This window comes from Eschrichtius robustus, chromosome 18, assembly GCF_028021215.1.
Source record: "Eschrichtius robustus isolate mEscRob2 chromosome 18, mEscRob2.pri, whole genome shotgun sequence".
Classification (NCBI taxonomy): Eukaryota; Metazoa; Chordata; class Mammalia; order Artiodactyla; family Eschrichtiidae; genus Eschrichtius; species Eschrichtius robustus.
Genome location: NC_090841.1, coordinates 70,604,864 through 70,620,476, shown reverse-complemented (window position 1 = coordinate 70,620,476; position 15,613 = coordinate 70,604,864). Strand labels below are relative to the sequence as shown.

The window sequence follows — 15,613 nt, the reverse complement described above, 5'->3', positions numbered from 1 at the left end:
CTTCACTAGGCGCTCTCTGGAGGTGAGAAGGAACTCAGGAGATGGTGTATTTTTGGATATGGTTGCTCTTTTTCGCACTGGAGGCCCAGAGGGTGGGTTTAGATTTGCTGCAGAGGTCATACACACATCCACACTCCTAGGCCCTCTAGTGATGCCCTGCCAGTGACCGTGGTCAAGGACGTCCCATTACTGTCAACTGTCCTTACACCTGAGATGGGGACACTCAGATCAAGTCAGGGCCTGTGCTTGGGACCAGCTAGGCTCCCAGACACTCACCTCAGCCCCCATTCTGAGCAGCCTGACGGCCCCAACAAGCCTCAGAATGGGGTCTCACAGGGCCAGTCCTACTTACAGGAATCAAAGGGCTCCTCTCACTTCAAAGAAAGCACCCAAATCTTCTGAAGAAAGATGAGCAGTCTGATAAAAAAAACCTTTTTTTTTGTTTGGATGGTAAAGAATAGTACAGACTAGAACAAAGTTTTATTTAGGTAAGTCTAATAAAGAAACACCAAAAAGTAAAACACATTAAAAACTTTATTGTAAGTACCACGCATGTCTAAATTTGCATCAGTTTGCAACACTTCTGCTGGCTTTGCAGAACACAATAGTTGCAAGTTTCCTTAAATCTTGCTTTAGATCTTTTCAGGCTCATCTGCTCCGGCCACCCCCTCCTCCCCACAGTGGGGTCAGTCTACCCTGCCTCAGGCTGATATCCGATCACCCCAGGGCCAGGTGGAACCTGCCTCCAGAGGGGCCGGCCCTGCAGCTAGGACGCCCCGTACTGCTCCAGGGAGCCCACTCTTCTCTTTGTCCCATTTTTACTCCTAGCCTGAGTGGCTAACTGTGGATATTCTAAGCAAAATTAACTCCAGTTATGTTTCACGGAGTATTCCAGAACCTCGAATCGGTACCTGATTCTTATCATTGTTTTTTAATGGAAGCAGGGAGTAGTTGGGAAAAACCCCCTAGACGGGAGCGGGCTGGGACAGGCGGAAGAGGGCTCAGTTCCCTGTCCCTCCCTCAGTGGCCGGGTCTGGCCAACTCTGCGTGCGGCAGGTATGAACTGATCATCCCTAGGGAGTGGGGATCCTGAACAGCCACCTGGGTTTGAAAGCAAATTTGAGGGGGGTGGAAAAAAAAAAAAAGCAATGAAAAAAGTCCATAAAGAAAATTTGACAGGTCCTTTCTGAGTAACAGTCCCCTTTCCAGCACTTATGATCAGATATAATGTAGGAAGATGCATTATAGTAAAAAGAATATGACAATAGCGGTAATTTCCCATCTGGAGTGCTATTCAACTGCTTGCAGAAATCTGCAATTTTAATGCATTTAAAACACATTAGGAATGGGAGGTTAATTCTCCAAACCAAGGAAAATACTCCATAAAAAAATAAAGATAGAAAATACATGCTACCTTAATGGCAAACTTATTTTGGATACTTAATGGTAATGATCTTGGAATTAAGGGAGGGAGCAGCGGGGACCACCCTTTGCTCAAGAGGACAGCGAGAACATCGCGTCAGAGAGTGCCGGGTCCTGGGGCTGAGCCGGTAGCGGGACGGCACCCGCTGTGGTCAGCAGCCCGCCAGCCCCTGTGCTGTCCGCTGGGACCGTCAGTGCTGCAGCAGGAAGTTGGTGGCCACGTTAAGGTCATTATTTGAAGCTCTCAGGGCTTCCAAAGCGTCACCTCTGGAAAATCCCATCTCCATGAGCCGGGCAACCTGAAAACAGAAACAAAACCAGAAGCCTGATGAGGCTGACGACACTGCCACTGACCCACCAGCCCCAGAATGTTCCTCGTGTGAGTTCTGTAGGACAGATGAAAAAAACACAACACAACAGGTTTTCATTTCAGTGTGAAATCTGATGCTTATAAAATTACAACCGGCTCAACATTTTAACGTGCTCACTATATACAGACAATAAATATGCATTTTCTCACTGAGTCCTCACTTTAGAGACGAGGAAGGGAGCTTCCGAGGGTCAGTGACCTGCCAGGATGAGCAGAGGGCAGCCGAGCTGCGGTACGGGGCCTGGGAAGCAGGTCTGCACCAGCCACACTCCTTCCGGGTCGAATCTGACTCCCGAGGAAGAGCTTATCCAAGCCGCAGGCGTCCTGAGGCTGGCGGGCTCCGAGGGTACATGCGCCTTTGCGTTCCTGGCGTGGCTCAGGGAGAGCACGGCCTTGGGGAGCCCGCCACCCCACCCCACCCCACCCCACCCCACCCCCGGCGTCTCTCGGCAGGTGCAGCGTCCCCGGAGTCCCCGCCGGCCTGCGGGCAGCAGCTGCGCACAGGGGGCGAAGCCCGATCAGAACTGCGCAGAGGAGGCAGCTAAAGCCACCGAGAGCAGGGAGGTCGAGGCCTCCATCTTTTCAACCACAAATCCCGAATCTGTGAATGTAGAGGTTTCCTGTACTTTTACATACAGGCAGTCTCCAAGGTCAAAACAGGCAGTGTTACTACAGTTTGTTCGTAACCTGTTTTCCCACTTTAAAATGTATTATAAAAACACTTATGACCCTGGACTAGCCGCAGGTGTTGCTTTTTTTTTTTTTAACTTATTTTGAAATATACTACATTTGCAATAATAGTGAAAAGTGATACTCTTATAAATGTTGAGATTTCCAACGAGGTGTGAGTTGACAAGGGGCTGGGGACTTAGTCACCACTTCTAACCTTCCTTCTGGTAGAACGCGATGCCCTGGGGCTCCCCAGTGGTCAGAGCCCCGCTGCCTCTCCTTCCCCCCAGCTGAGGGGTGTGTGCGCGGGAGGGCGAGGGCAGGCGGGGCAAGCAGGCGGGCGCAGGGGTGACTGAGACCCCAGACTCCTCGTCCCTCAGGGGGCCTTAGGGAGAGGCTAACCGGCTGGGAGGAGACTTGGCCCACTTTTCAGAAGCCGGGGTTCTAGCTGGTGTTTTTGGAACTGACGCTGTGATCCCTCATCGGTGGGCTGTTAAGACCAGGATTCAAAGAAAGCACAGTGAGGGTCCTCCCTCCAAGGAACCTCCTTCCAGTTCTCCACCTGCACACACGCCTCCTAAAGGCCGGCCTGGGGGAGGAGACCGCCGGTTTCCAGCTCAGCTTCCGGGGGTAACGGACCGACTGCTGGCGTGGGCAGAACGGCAGGGATCCCTGCTTCCATCTCCTGCTCTGGGAAAAAGTGGCCCTTTCTGGAGTCTCAGGAACACTTCTTCACCCACTGGCCGGGATGGAAAGCTCTTCCTCAAGGGAGCTGAATCTGAGTCTAATTAGTTACCGCCTGTGGGACTTCAAAGGCCCTAATTTGCCTTTTTAAGCCACAGGAAACAGCCCCATTCCTTTCTCTGCACAGGCGCTCGAGTGGCCTCCCTGCCTCCGCAGGCACGCAGCTCCTGGTCCGTCCCAGGCCGTGTGGCTCCGTGTCTCCCACCTTTGCTGCTGGTGTGTCCTCTGCTGGGAGGCTCTCCCCTTTGCCCTTGGCCTGGTTAACTCATCTTCGTCCACTGATCTCGTGGCCCGTGGCCCTTTCCCACGTTTCCCAGCCGAGGAGAAACTCAGAGAAGGGGTCTTGTGGTCCCACTGACCTCTGTCCTGTGCTCCTCCAGGCTGTGACTTAGGGCCGACAGCTTCTCCTTACCACCATACCGTAAGGGCCCTGGCTGCCTTCGTTCATCCCTGTGTTTCAGAATCCAGCACTTTCCAGCCTGCCCCTCCCCTTCCAGTGCTCACCCATTTGTGCTGCTGCAGAATATGGTACCGCGGGCGTGGTCTGCCCAGGACAGAGGGCAGCTAGACTGTGCCATCCCAGCCCTTGGCACAGTGGGTGTGCATGCATGTGTGTGCATGTACACGTCCCGAGTGTGTAGCTACAGCACCCTGGGGTGGTGAGTTAGCGGGCCTGCTATAAACCCTGAGTGAAATGCGCTCAAGCCGGGCCTCCGAGTAAGTTTGTATCTCCTCTTCCAGGTTTAGGATTGGGAGCATCTCTTTCGAACGTCCTCTGATCGTTTTCTAGCCAACCAAAACTCTGTCAGCTTAAATTCTGTTGTTTCCTGTGTTAGCTCCCTCAAACTCTATCATCCCCACATCTGATTAGCACATTTGCTAATAAGCTCTACAACGTCACTCAAGTTAAAATGCCAAGCAGACAAGGCCAAAGGCAGGGCCCAGAACTCACCAGAGCCCTCCCCTTTCTATCCAAGTGGCTCATCAACAGGTTTTTTGAATTTTAACCAGTTTCAAACTTCATATTATTATCTGTTGCAATGCCACTAACATCTCTCCCGATGTGGCGAGAAGTGCAAATGTCTTGGTGGCATCCTGTGTCAACAGGATCAGTTTGGTGCCTTCAGACCACAAGGCCCTTTACCTCTCACAAGTATCTGCTTGATAATCTATTTCAGGCTGCTGCCACACGTGACACATCAGTTTTGCCGTTCAACTCTCAGAATCCGCACTTTTCCCTTTCCTTGGGGTCATTTCACACTGAGTGTCACTCGGGGAGCGGGGCCACAGGACCCGTGCTGGATGTGTGTCAACAGGGAGAAACCACCTCACTGGTCTGGGTACTCTGGCCAGGCTAGTTCATACACTCCTGGATTGAAATAACCTTTCATGATGTTTATTCCAGTCACTTCCGGTTAAGGACCACTATCTTTAGTGGAGTGAACGTGGCCAGTGAGGGGGTGGGCAGCTCTGCCTGCCTTGTCTCTGTTGCCCACGGACATGACACCACGGGCCAATGACTTGGCCTCTCTCAATGACGGTGAACAGTGTGGCAAATGCTACACTCGCTGTCACCTCTGTCACCTCTAGTACTTCAAGCATAGCTAACGCCTGGCTGCCTCTTTGCACCCAGCCGACAGGAACAAATCCATCTGTTTGGCGATTCACGATTCATAACCTGGAGCTGATGCCGTGTGAGCCTCGCCCCGGCGCTGGTACCAGGCGGGGCTGCCGGCCACAGCTTCCAACTGTACTGGAGTTCTCTCTCCACTGACTCCGAGTCTGGTCCGAAATCCAGGAGATGCTGAGCACGGGTTGCTGCACACACACAGCAGAGCGGCCGCGGCCCCGCGGCCCTGAGGGAGAAGCGCCTGGGTCTGGCGGGGGTGGCCGGGCCGGGCCGCGCCCGAGGGGGTGATGTCTGGTGTGAGGAGAAACGCGTTCCCTGCACACAAGGCTTCCTCCAGGTTCATTCTCTCTGCAGACGCACAACCACACGTGCCGTCACTGGCTTTGACAGCTGAGCTGGTTTCCACAGGTCTCCGCTGAAAAGGATGTTCTGTGCAGGCAGTGGCCGAGTGGCCATCACAGCCCTTTGCCTAAAGCTGGCTTTGGAGCCTTTTGCATTTCTTCAGGGGTGAGAAGACGAGTGTGATTAGAGCATTTTCACTGCTGAATGACCTGGTACTTTGACCAGATGAGAAAGCTCACAAAGTAGAAACAGTGTTAACGCTATTTAAAAACTGAACGAGCACAGGAAGAAAGGGCATCTGTAAGCTTCCTTTAGTGTCCCAAACTGTAAACGTCTACAAAACATGAAATGGCATGCTCGGGCGTGGGTATGAGGGTAACGATCAGAAAACCAGAAGAAGGACAGAGAGAGGGGTCCCGACCGTGTTTCCTGGCTGCCCCGTCATCCTGCAGAGGACGGCGCTGGCTGGGGCGGCCGCAGCCAGGCAGGGGGCTGTGCCTCCCACTGCTGCCCTTCCTCGGGGGCTCAGCAGCTCACGGCCAAGGCGGTAAGGGCCGCAGCAGAGAGCTGCAGCCCCCGTGGTGGACACCGAGAATCACCATCGTGGTCCTCCGTGTTTATCGGCGCCCGACTTGCACAACCCTTGTGTGTTTCGTAACCGTCTGAGTGTGAAGCTTTATTTAGCACACGATGCAGGAACTCCCGTGCGCAACAGTAGCAAGAGAAAACTGAGGCCACGCAGACCTGCAGTTGCATAAGCAAGACACGGATAGGGTTCTAGAGGTTCACAATTCCTTAAAATAAAACCACAGGGGAGCTGGCAGCTGTTAGAGAAGCACCCCAGCCTCAGCTGCTGGGAGGTGGGGACCCCGCCAGGTGGCAGAGGGGGCTCTGCGGAGTCACTGTGTGGCCCCAGGCCGGGGACTAGAGCCTCGGGCACCCAGCTTCCTCACAGCTTTGAGGGTAGGAGAGACAGGTGTGAAAGGCCTAGAACGGTGACCGGCACATAACAGGTGCTCAGTAAGCGTTCCCTCTTGTGATCATTCTGTCCTATTGAGAAGCCATTGGGCCGGGTGTAGAGGATCACTCCCTCAGAGCCTCCGACGTGACAAAACTGCCCTCGGGTTTTGTTTTCAGCACTCACTTGAACTGTTTCCACTTTGCTAGTTTTATACCCTTTGTTGGTCAAAGAACTGACGTGTCTTTCACAAGATCAAACACAGGCTTGTTTTCAGAGTGGCTGGAGGGAGTCCCGGAGCAGAAGGGCCACCACCGCGCCGTCTCCTAGGACCAGGGTCACTGGCATCCAGGGAGAGGCCCGTGTCCCCAGATGACAGGGACCTGATGCCACCCGGGTCCACAGCCAAGCACACCCACACACACACCTCCCGCCATGGCTGAATACAGCGATGCTGAACAAAGCAAGTGACCTTTGCTACCTGTTTCTAGCGTTTAAATTGCGTAAACAAGAATTGGCCTAACAAAACTAAGGTGGCCAGCCCGAATGAAGTCGGATAGGAAGACAGCAGAGTCAAGAGCATGTCAGTCAGTGCCGCGCTGGTGGGTCTGCGGCATTCTGGAAAACCTTCTAAAACGCTTCTCCTTCAACATTCCTCCTCTATTCCAGAGCCCCGTGAGTACCTTCCTCCTCCTGCCTGTGCATCACAGGAAAGTTTCCATCTAAAATACTCACCACAAAACATCAGAATAGAGTTCATCTTGGTTTCTAGCCTAAAAACCCAAACGATCCTTTTCACTAACTTCTTTTAGAAGCCAGGTGTAGCTGGGTTATTATCCAAAGAGGATGGTATGCTTTTCCCATTTTCCCCATCACTTATTCACAAAATCTCAAGTGACTCAAATATCACATCTCCAAGGCCTGTTTCTTACGATTGAAAATGCAACTTCCAGCGGCAAGATGAAAGGGGCAGGATGGCAGGGAGAGGCCGGCACTGAAACAGTAGCTCAGCCTCCTCACTGGGAGGGAAACACACTTGCGCAAGGTCCCCCTGCAGTGACCTCCGACTCTAACAGCTGCTCTTCGTCAGGGACCCCTGAGGCCAGACCGAGGTCTGGGAGCTGGGACAGGAGCGGGCGCCGCGGGACAGCCCTGTCACTGTCACCCGGCAGTGCTGCAAAGGAGGACGAGGTGGAAATATGCTTCCCAAGGAGAGACCTCACCAAACGAGAAAAGAAACCTATAGAGAAAGGAGATAAATCTGGACTGGTTTTCCTTTCCTTTTTTTTTTAATCCTCTATGGTTGGAACTTGTGCCCCTACTACCTCAACGTAATTCTTACTCAAGAAAATGAATAAAACCCCACTTTAACATTCTACTACTCTTTGACACAAGTGAAGTAGGATGTTCATTCCAATGAGATTTATAGCAATTCCTCTCAGTTTGAAACACTCCTTTGCTTGTTTTGTTCAAATAAGACTGTGGTTTTCTTTAACTTCCCTTTAGCTGAGGGTGTCAAAAACAAATCGTTTTTGGGGTTCTTACTTCCCAAATTCTGACTCTTGCAGAAAACGATGCCCACCTGAAAGGTAGTCCCAACCAGTCCCCTGTGGGCTGCCCATGGCGGCTGGCCGCTTCCCAGGCCATGTGCACACCCGGCCGGGAGGAGTGACCCCAGAGAGGCCCTGGGAGGTAGGCTTGCCCTTCCCTGCCCTCATTATAGCTATCATTTGTCACCAATCAGGGCAAGCTCAATGCCAGATCCCTGTGGGTCAGTGCCACCCTCATTCCCTATTAGCTGACCCCCTCTCCTCTTCCTTGGAACTGCTGAACCCCTGTGATCACACGGTTGGCTGAGTGGACTGTACCTGGTTATCTTACGCTCCTGCCCGGCCGCAGGTGGCTCAGCGGCCCCTCATCTTTGCACTCTCCTGCTTACTTCAGGGTTTAGTCCTGAGAAGGTCCTGGCTACAGGCTGGGGGGGCTCCTTTGCTTACATCTTTCAGTACTCAGAAGAATTAGGCACCCCCGAAAGCTGGTTAATTATTTGATTGCCACTCAATATTTCATTCTAATGGATAACACGTTCTAACACTAGCATTAGAGATTAGAGGTGGAAAGGTCTGACGAAGGACCACCCTCTAACACATTTTTAAGTGAAAACAAGTGTTCTTTCGAAAAAGAAGCCCTCCAACCACACCTTCACGTTCAGTCCTGCTCTAACCGCCACTCGGGCACCTGCTGTGTGTCAGGCTCTGTGTCAGGAGGGAAACGCGGAAGAGACGGTACTGGCCCTCATGGAGCTCACCATCCGCCAGGGAACCAGATGACATGGGTGTCTCTATACCAACACCCAACTCACTGGGGTCCAGATACCCAGAGCAGAAGTGCTAAGTTTTCATAAGGTGAGCATTTTGGAGTTTAGATAGGTTTTTCAGAGGCAGTGGTGAGGACTCCAGAGATGAGAAGAGAGACTCACTGAGATTTAGATTCTCTCACACTGAATACATTTCGCTACTTATCCGCTATGACTGAGAGTGTCTGTGTGCCATCTCTCTTGGGCCGATGGATATTGCAGAGGACATGAATGGAATCCACATGACGGGTCTCACGTATTATAAACGTTCGAAGTGGTACCATACCTCGAGTGGGCAAGAGTCTCATAAGCACCTGGACTGTAATACGTTCCCTGGGCAGAGATGGAAGACACTACATGCGTGGTTATGAGCATAACACGCCCCTTCTTTCACGTCGAGCCCATCCTCCAGGGAAATCCAACGATGGGATTCCCTGTTTAAAATCCTGCATTGCACCTTAATGCCTCCAGCACGGAAGCAGAGGTCCACGCCCCACTGAGGACCGCTGGGAAGCCTCCCTACTTCTTCCCCACATGAGGCCCCTGCCCCAGTGGTCACTCTCCGCTCCAGCCCCACCCACCTGTGCTTCCCCAGATCTGATGCGCTTTTCACCAGGCCACATATTTACAAAGAGCACTGCCCCCACCCTCCCACGCTGGCAATCCTTCAGCAGCATCGGAAGGTTTGATTACAGCTGGCAAGAGCTGCCCCTGAGCCTGGCTCCACCCTGGGCTCTGCACCACATGCAGGCAGGAATCGCTTGCCTTACCTATCTCCGTAGTTCAAGAACCTAGCCCAGTGGTTAGACGGGGCAGAGCGGACAGCTGATAAACTGCTGGCTGACTACAAGGAGGGAAACATGTGATTGGAAGTGAGGAAGTCAGCATTTGTAAACTCCATGCTTGTCCTCCTTTCGTTAAATGCCGGCATTGGCTCAGTTAGTCCTGTTTAACTTCCTTGTCCGATTTCACCTGTGCGTCCCATTAAGCATAAACCGAAGGGTCACCTTCTAAGCTTGGGGAGGGCTCAAGAGAGACAAACTTGGGAAGTTTTTTTCCCTTTTGATTAAAAAAAAAAAAATGAGGCCAATATGACAAAATTTCATTATTTGTTAATTTTGCGTGTGGGTGTAATATGAAAATCCCTGGTTAAGAAGAAAAAAATAAAAAGAGACAGAAATGCAATAATGCATACACTTATTTTTAAGATACTAGTAGGGTTTGGGGTGGCATCTGCAAGGGGTGATGAACTGGCAAAGGTGCTTGTTGAAAAACAGTAGGAGTAGATCGTGAAGAACTAAAAATCCAGAAACTTAATAGCAATAGTAGAAAAGGTGGCAAACATTGGCCGTATGGCCGTATGTTAGAGTCTTACTAGACTTAACAGGGGATGCACATTCTTTCTTAGAATATTCTTTGTTTTCAAAATAGATGGACTACATTTCCTATCTTAAATAACTTTCACTAAAATTCCTGAAGTATTTGCTCACATCAGAAAAAACTCAAATAATCATTTCTCTTTTCCTTGGTTTAGAAAATTACTAAGTTTCTTAAATGCATTAAAATCACATGACTGATATTTAAATAAAGTACAGCACATCTAATTGAAAAATTAAGCATAAAAAGGTTTTGTTAATTCAAACTATCTTAATGTTACTAACAAATAATTGTTTAAAAAAATATATTTATTTATTTAATTATTTTTGGCTGCATTGGGTCCTCGTTGCTGCGGGCGGGCTTTCTCCAGTTGCCGTGAGCGGGGGTCACCCCTCGTCGCGGTGCGTGGGGCCTCTCACTGGGGGGGCCCCTCCCGCTGTGGAGTGTGGGCTCCAGAGCGCAGCCTCAGCAGTTGTGGCAAATGGGCCCAGCTGCTCTATGGTATGTAGGATCCTCCCGGACCAGGGCCCGAACCCGCGTCCCCTGCACTGGCAGGTGGATTCCCAACCATTGTGCCACCAAGGAAACCCCAAATAATATTTTAGACAGTGTCTAGCCTCCAACTAACCAAGAGATTATATGTAACTATACATTTGTAAACATTACTGTAAATGTCTTGAGGTAAGAACAACGTCTTTCTTCTCTTTTACAGTCTCTCGAGCACCTAACACAAAAATTATTGAGAGTCTACAGAAATAATGTTGAGGGGGACCTCCATGTCTTAACGCGGGGCAGTCTGTAAGGCCATTTCAGGATAATCAAGAAAGAGAAAGGACAAGATTTAGAAAAGTCAATGAATAAGGAAGCATGTTAAAAACAACCTCTCATGTATTTACATCTTTTCATAACAGAGCCAAGAAGAAGTAAAGGATATTTTGAACTGATACCGACATCATGTTAACCTCGCTCTCGTCATTCTGGGAGGATCAAGGAGAATGATTCATTTAAAAAAAAAAACCCTAAAGACTTCAATTACACACATTCACCTTGTTTTCATTTTTTGACACTTTTTTTCCCTCAAGTGTCAAAACTAAGAACTATTTCACCTTTAAATACTTTCTATCGTTAACGGCTGCTCTGTTGTGAGGGATGTGACCTGGGTTCTATCAAGGAAACAGTAATATAACAGAACTTTATTTCTTTTCACCTGAATTTGAGAGTATTAGTTTATTTTTTAATCTGTTATTATAAATGCCTTATAAATGCTGAGTTACTCGGCTTTATTTTCTAATCGTGGGGCTAACAGTTTTTTGGAAATTCGCTAATGGAGGTGGAAGAGAACTATGGCTCCTTAATCCATCTCTCAACCCTAACGAGTTGCTCAAAGGATGAGTCTGAGCTGAGAAGTTAAGGGCGAGGGGTTGGGTCAGCTCGCCAGGCATATTCCATTGGTTTCTCTCACTTGTGGTGGCCTAACCCAGAGGTGCCAGTGGGCGCCCTGCCCAGAAGCCCCTCCTGAGTTCCAGAAAAAGCCAGGATACATACAGCTTTGCCACAGAGACCGAGTGCCTTGGATCGGACTGGCTTTTGTTGGCTCTGGGAACAGGGGATGGGGAAAGTGCATGGGGTGACTCGCTATGAAACACTGACCTTGATTTGCTTTTATGAGAAGAAAGCAACATTTGCAGAATGAAATTTAAAAGGGTTGTTACTGAAGTGCTCTCAACCTACTAGCTTAGATTTTCAAAAACTTTCTAGTGTGAAATAATTACAACCTTCTAGAAAAATTTCAAGAAGAGCACAAAGAACCCAATTACTCTTCATCCACATTCACCAATTATTACTTTGCCACAGTTGCTTTCTGTCTACACACACACACACACACACACACACACACACACACACACACACTCCCATTTATTTTTCCTGAGCCACCTGAGATTAAGCTGCATACATCTTGTCCCTTTAGATCATCCTATTTCCTCGTTTCCTCTAATCTACAATACATACAATATAATTTCAGAATTGCTGTACTCATACCACCATGAAAAATAAACCCATGAAGAGTTTGAGGTTTGCAGTTCTTTTTTTTTTTTAAGAGGGCATATTACGTTCAAAAGTTACCGAAATTAATTTTCCCTCTCCCTTTCGATTATATTATTCACTTAAGATACAGCTGGAACATTTATTTCAGTGTCCTTTTAGTTTTATGATTGTCCCCATTGTTGATTTGCTTTTTCAGTATGTAAAACATTAACTTGGTTCCTAAGTGAAAACCACACAAACAGAGAAGCTCCCTGTCCTTCTGCCTCCTTCTCTCCCAGCCTGCGTCGTGAACCAACTTCAGTAAACATGAAGTATCACAGGTTTAAAAATAAGCGATCACAACGCATTTTTGTTTCAAATTATGCCTTCCTCAAACTCATAAGACCCACAGTAGCCAATAAAGGGCCCAAGTGTCTATCACTGGTGTAGGTGGTGGTTTACTTGATATCAAAATCTTTGTATTTATATGCTTGATTTCTTTCAAGTCTCGTTCACCAAAACTGCTTGGAGTGTGAAGCATGGGTTTAGGGTAAGTACCAGGTGTTTCTGATTACCTGCTCCTCCGAAACCTCTAGAGGAGGGGACGCTTGTTGCTCAGACTGCCGACCGTCCTGATAGTTTACGTTTCGTCGCTGACGTAGAGGAGGGAAAAGACGGTTCCAGTTGATCATTCCTCCCTACAAAGAGATCAATGCACAGCGTTCAGACACGGGAGGAGCAGAAACATCGTGACGCACTAAAGAGCTTTCTCTTGCAATGCAGTCACAGATGCAGACTGGAAATAAAATGTCAGATGGACCTGCTGTGTGCAAGCTGAATCAATAGGCTAAAATCAGCAGCCTGCAATAGGTGCACAGAGAGAAAAGAAGGTAGCAGCTACTGCCAAAGGGATCTGTGCAATTTGACTCCAGAAGGCAGTGGAAGACACATGCAGTCACTCCTACCCTCAGCCCCATGGTGTCCCCACCGACACTGTCCCAACTCCGCTGGACTCGGGAAGACACGAGAGGAGGCAAATTCAGGGCAGGCGACCAGAAACCTGGAGCTTCCTTCAGCAGCTCTTTAAAATGTTGCTCCTCCCCCCTTTCTCCTCCAGCTCCCCTTCTCCCTGTTCTTGTTCTTTTTTAAAATTTGAGTAAATTCTGAGCAAGGTCCACAGAGAGAGACTGCAGGCGGAGATAAAACCCAGGTTGGGGGACAGGCTCGGGAATGTAAAGGTAAACCTTACACGCAGGGACAAGAGGTTCACACCTGTCCTCTGTGTGGCTTTATGGATAACTTCACATTGGTGGCGATGTCATTTCTTGCCTTTTCTATGTCATCAATGAAAAAAAGCCACTATGTGAAGAAAACATGTGCACTGCATGATGCTTTTAAAAAACTGACGTTTTTGCCTATATGCCGCCTTTTAAATTTATCAACTTAAATCTGTTTCTAGATGTCTTCTAGTTCTGGAAGATTTAGAGACTAAGAAAACCTAAAATTTTTCCTATTATAATATAGGAAAATTATAATACCTAAACATGCTAGATAAAATTTAAAAATATTTCATATGCATAGCTGAACATAAAGGGAAGATGGAGGTCCCAAGATGCCAGAAACAAGCTCTGGAAAACCAGGGCAGTAAAGAAGAGAGGATAGAGTGTGAGGGGGGAGCACATCCTGCTAATCCAGAGCTACTTGGGTTTTATCACCTATTTGGGTTCAGGAGAGGAGGCCTTGGGTCTGAAAGAGGCAGTGACTTTAAGCTCATTACCTCCTTAAAGGCACAACCTCAAATGGCAGCACCCCCAGTGAGAGAGGATGAGAAAAAAACCAACCAAAGAGCAGATTTTCCTGAGGGAGGGAGCAGGAATCTCGGTCTGCCTGAGAGGTGAGAACTGCAGGGAAATTTGGGGTTCAAGTTACACCACATATCTGCTCTAAGAACCCATCGAAAAGTACATAAAATTCGTTCTGGGATTGGAGATGGATACACCTAAGGAGCCAAGCAGAAGTAAATCTAAAGTTACTCTGGAGAGACACTCTCTCATCCTGGAATTAGATGGGATTCATAGATACAGCTCCAGTGGGGGAAGACTCGGACCCCAAACTACAAAACCCATGAGGAAAAAACCATCATGAGCAAGAGTCAGTGTGTACAATAAATAGGAGGACTAGATCCCCAAGAACTTAAATTTACAACATTTTGAAAAAAACCATAAAATTAGAAGTTTTAAGATGACTGAGATACAGAAGGAGTTAAAAAAAAAGAATAGGACACTATAAAAAAAAGATAGTTTTTTAAAAAAATAGGGAAACTAAAAATAGAGATATTATGCAAAACTGTTCTGGAGAGATACTGGTAGAAATAAATTCAAATATATTAATGATCACACTAAATATACATTGACAAACTCACAAGCTGAAAGGCTGAGATTGTCAATTTTGAAATCTCTCCCATTCCCCCCAACCCAACAACAGACAAACTGAAAATATAAAGACATAGACAAGTTGATGTAAAGAGATGGAAAAAGAAATATTAAAGCAAACTGATGTTGCTATATTCATGTCAAATAAATAGACCTCAAGGGCAAAAGAGGCATTATTGGGGATAAAATCACTAAGATACATTGATATTATTTATATATAACATGCCAGCATCAAAATACAGAAAGTAAAATTTAACAAAATTACAAGTGAAGTGGAAACATCTAGACATATATTTAATTTTCAGCATATACTGATAGGTCAAGCAGACAGACAATTAATAACAATACAGAACATAAATAACAAGTTTGTCTAGATGGACATATATAGCCTGCACTCAATTTTTAGAGAATATACATTCTTTTCTAAGTAAATTATTTATTAAAAAAGTGACAGTGCACTAAGTCCTATATGAAATGTCCACAAATACCAAAACGTAAATATTATACAGACTATATTCTCTGACTATAATGCAACTAAAAATAAATATCAAAATTATAATTAATATAAAACAAAAATGCACACATTTGAGATCAAAAATGAAAAATCATAATGGAAGTTAGAAGATATCTAAAAGTGAATAAAATTGAGACTACTACCAATCAAAGCTTGTGGGATATAATTAAGTAGTTGATGTAATTTTAAAATATTGAGCTTAAAGAAAATGAAGACTGAAAATTAAACAGTTAAACACAATTTAAGAAGTTAGAGAAGGTAACAATGGTCTGAAGAAATTGGTAAGAATGAAGTACAGAGCAAATGTTAATAAAGTGGGAAACAGAGACACAACAGAAGGAATCAATGAAAACCCAATGCTGACTGTTGAAAAAGTCAAATAAAATGAATAAACCTGATGCTTAGTGAAAAGACAAAGAAAGAAGCACAAATTATATTAGGAATAACACAAGGAACATAATGACAGATATTAAATAAGAATACTTTATTTGTGCTAATAACTTTGATGAAATAGACAATTTTCTAGAAAAACGTAACTTGCCAAAACTCAAGAAGGAATAGAAATTGGTAATCAGTTTTAAAAATTGTTCAGGAGCATCGACTAAAGCTGCACATACGTGGATGCCTCAGCAAATTCCACTCCTGGACAACATAAATGCAAACACATGTTCACCAAGGGCAGGGACCAGAATGTTCTCAGCAGTGTTGTATGCAATCCTCAAAGACTGGAAACTACCCAAATGCCCATTAAGTAGAATGGATACATTATAGTAT

At 47.0% G+C, this 15,613-nt stretch overlaps 1 protein-coding gene across 1 annotated transcript in view; it reads right to left on the bottom strand.

Annotated features, from left to right (window-relative positions):
- Positions 1-516: 516 nt before the first annotated feature.
- UBAC2 (UBA domain containing 2) overlaps positions 517-15,613 on the bottom strand; it is a 164,811-nt gene continuing 149,714 nt past the window's right edge. Inside the window, exons 8-9 of the mRNA XM_068526835.1 lie at positions 12,469-12,591; positions 517-1,721 (exon numbers count right to left, since the gene is read on the bottom strand). Of these exons, the coding sequence (XP_068382936.1) occupies positions 1,614-1,721; positions 12,469-12,591 (231 nt within the window). The 3' untranslated portion in view covers positions 517-1,613. The remainder of the gene's footprint in view (positions 1,722-12,468; positions 12,592-15,613) is intronic.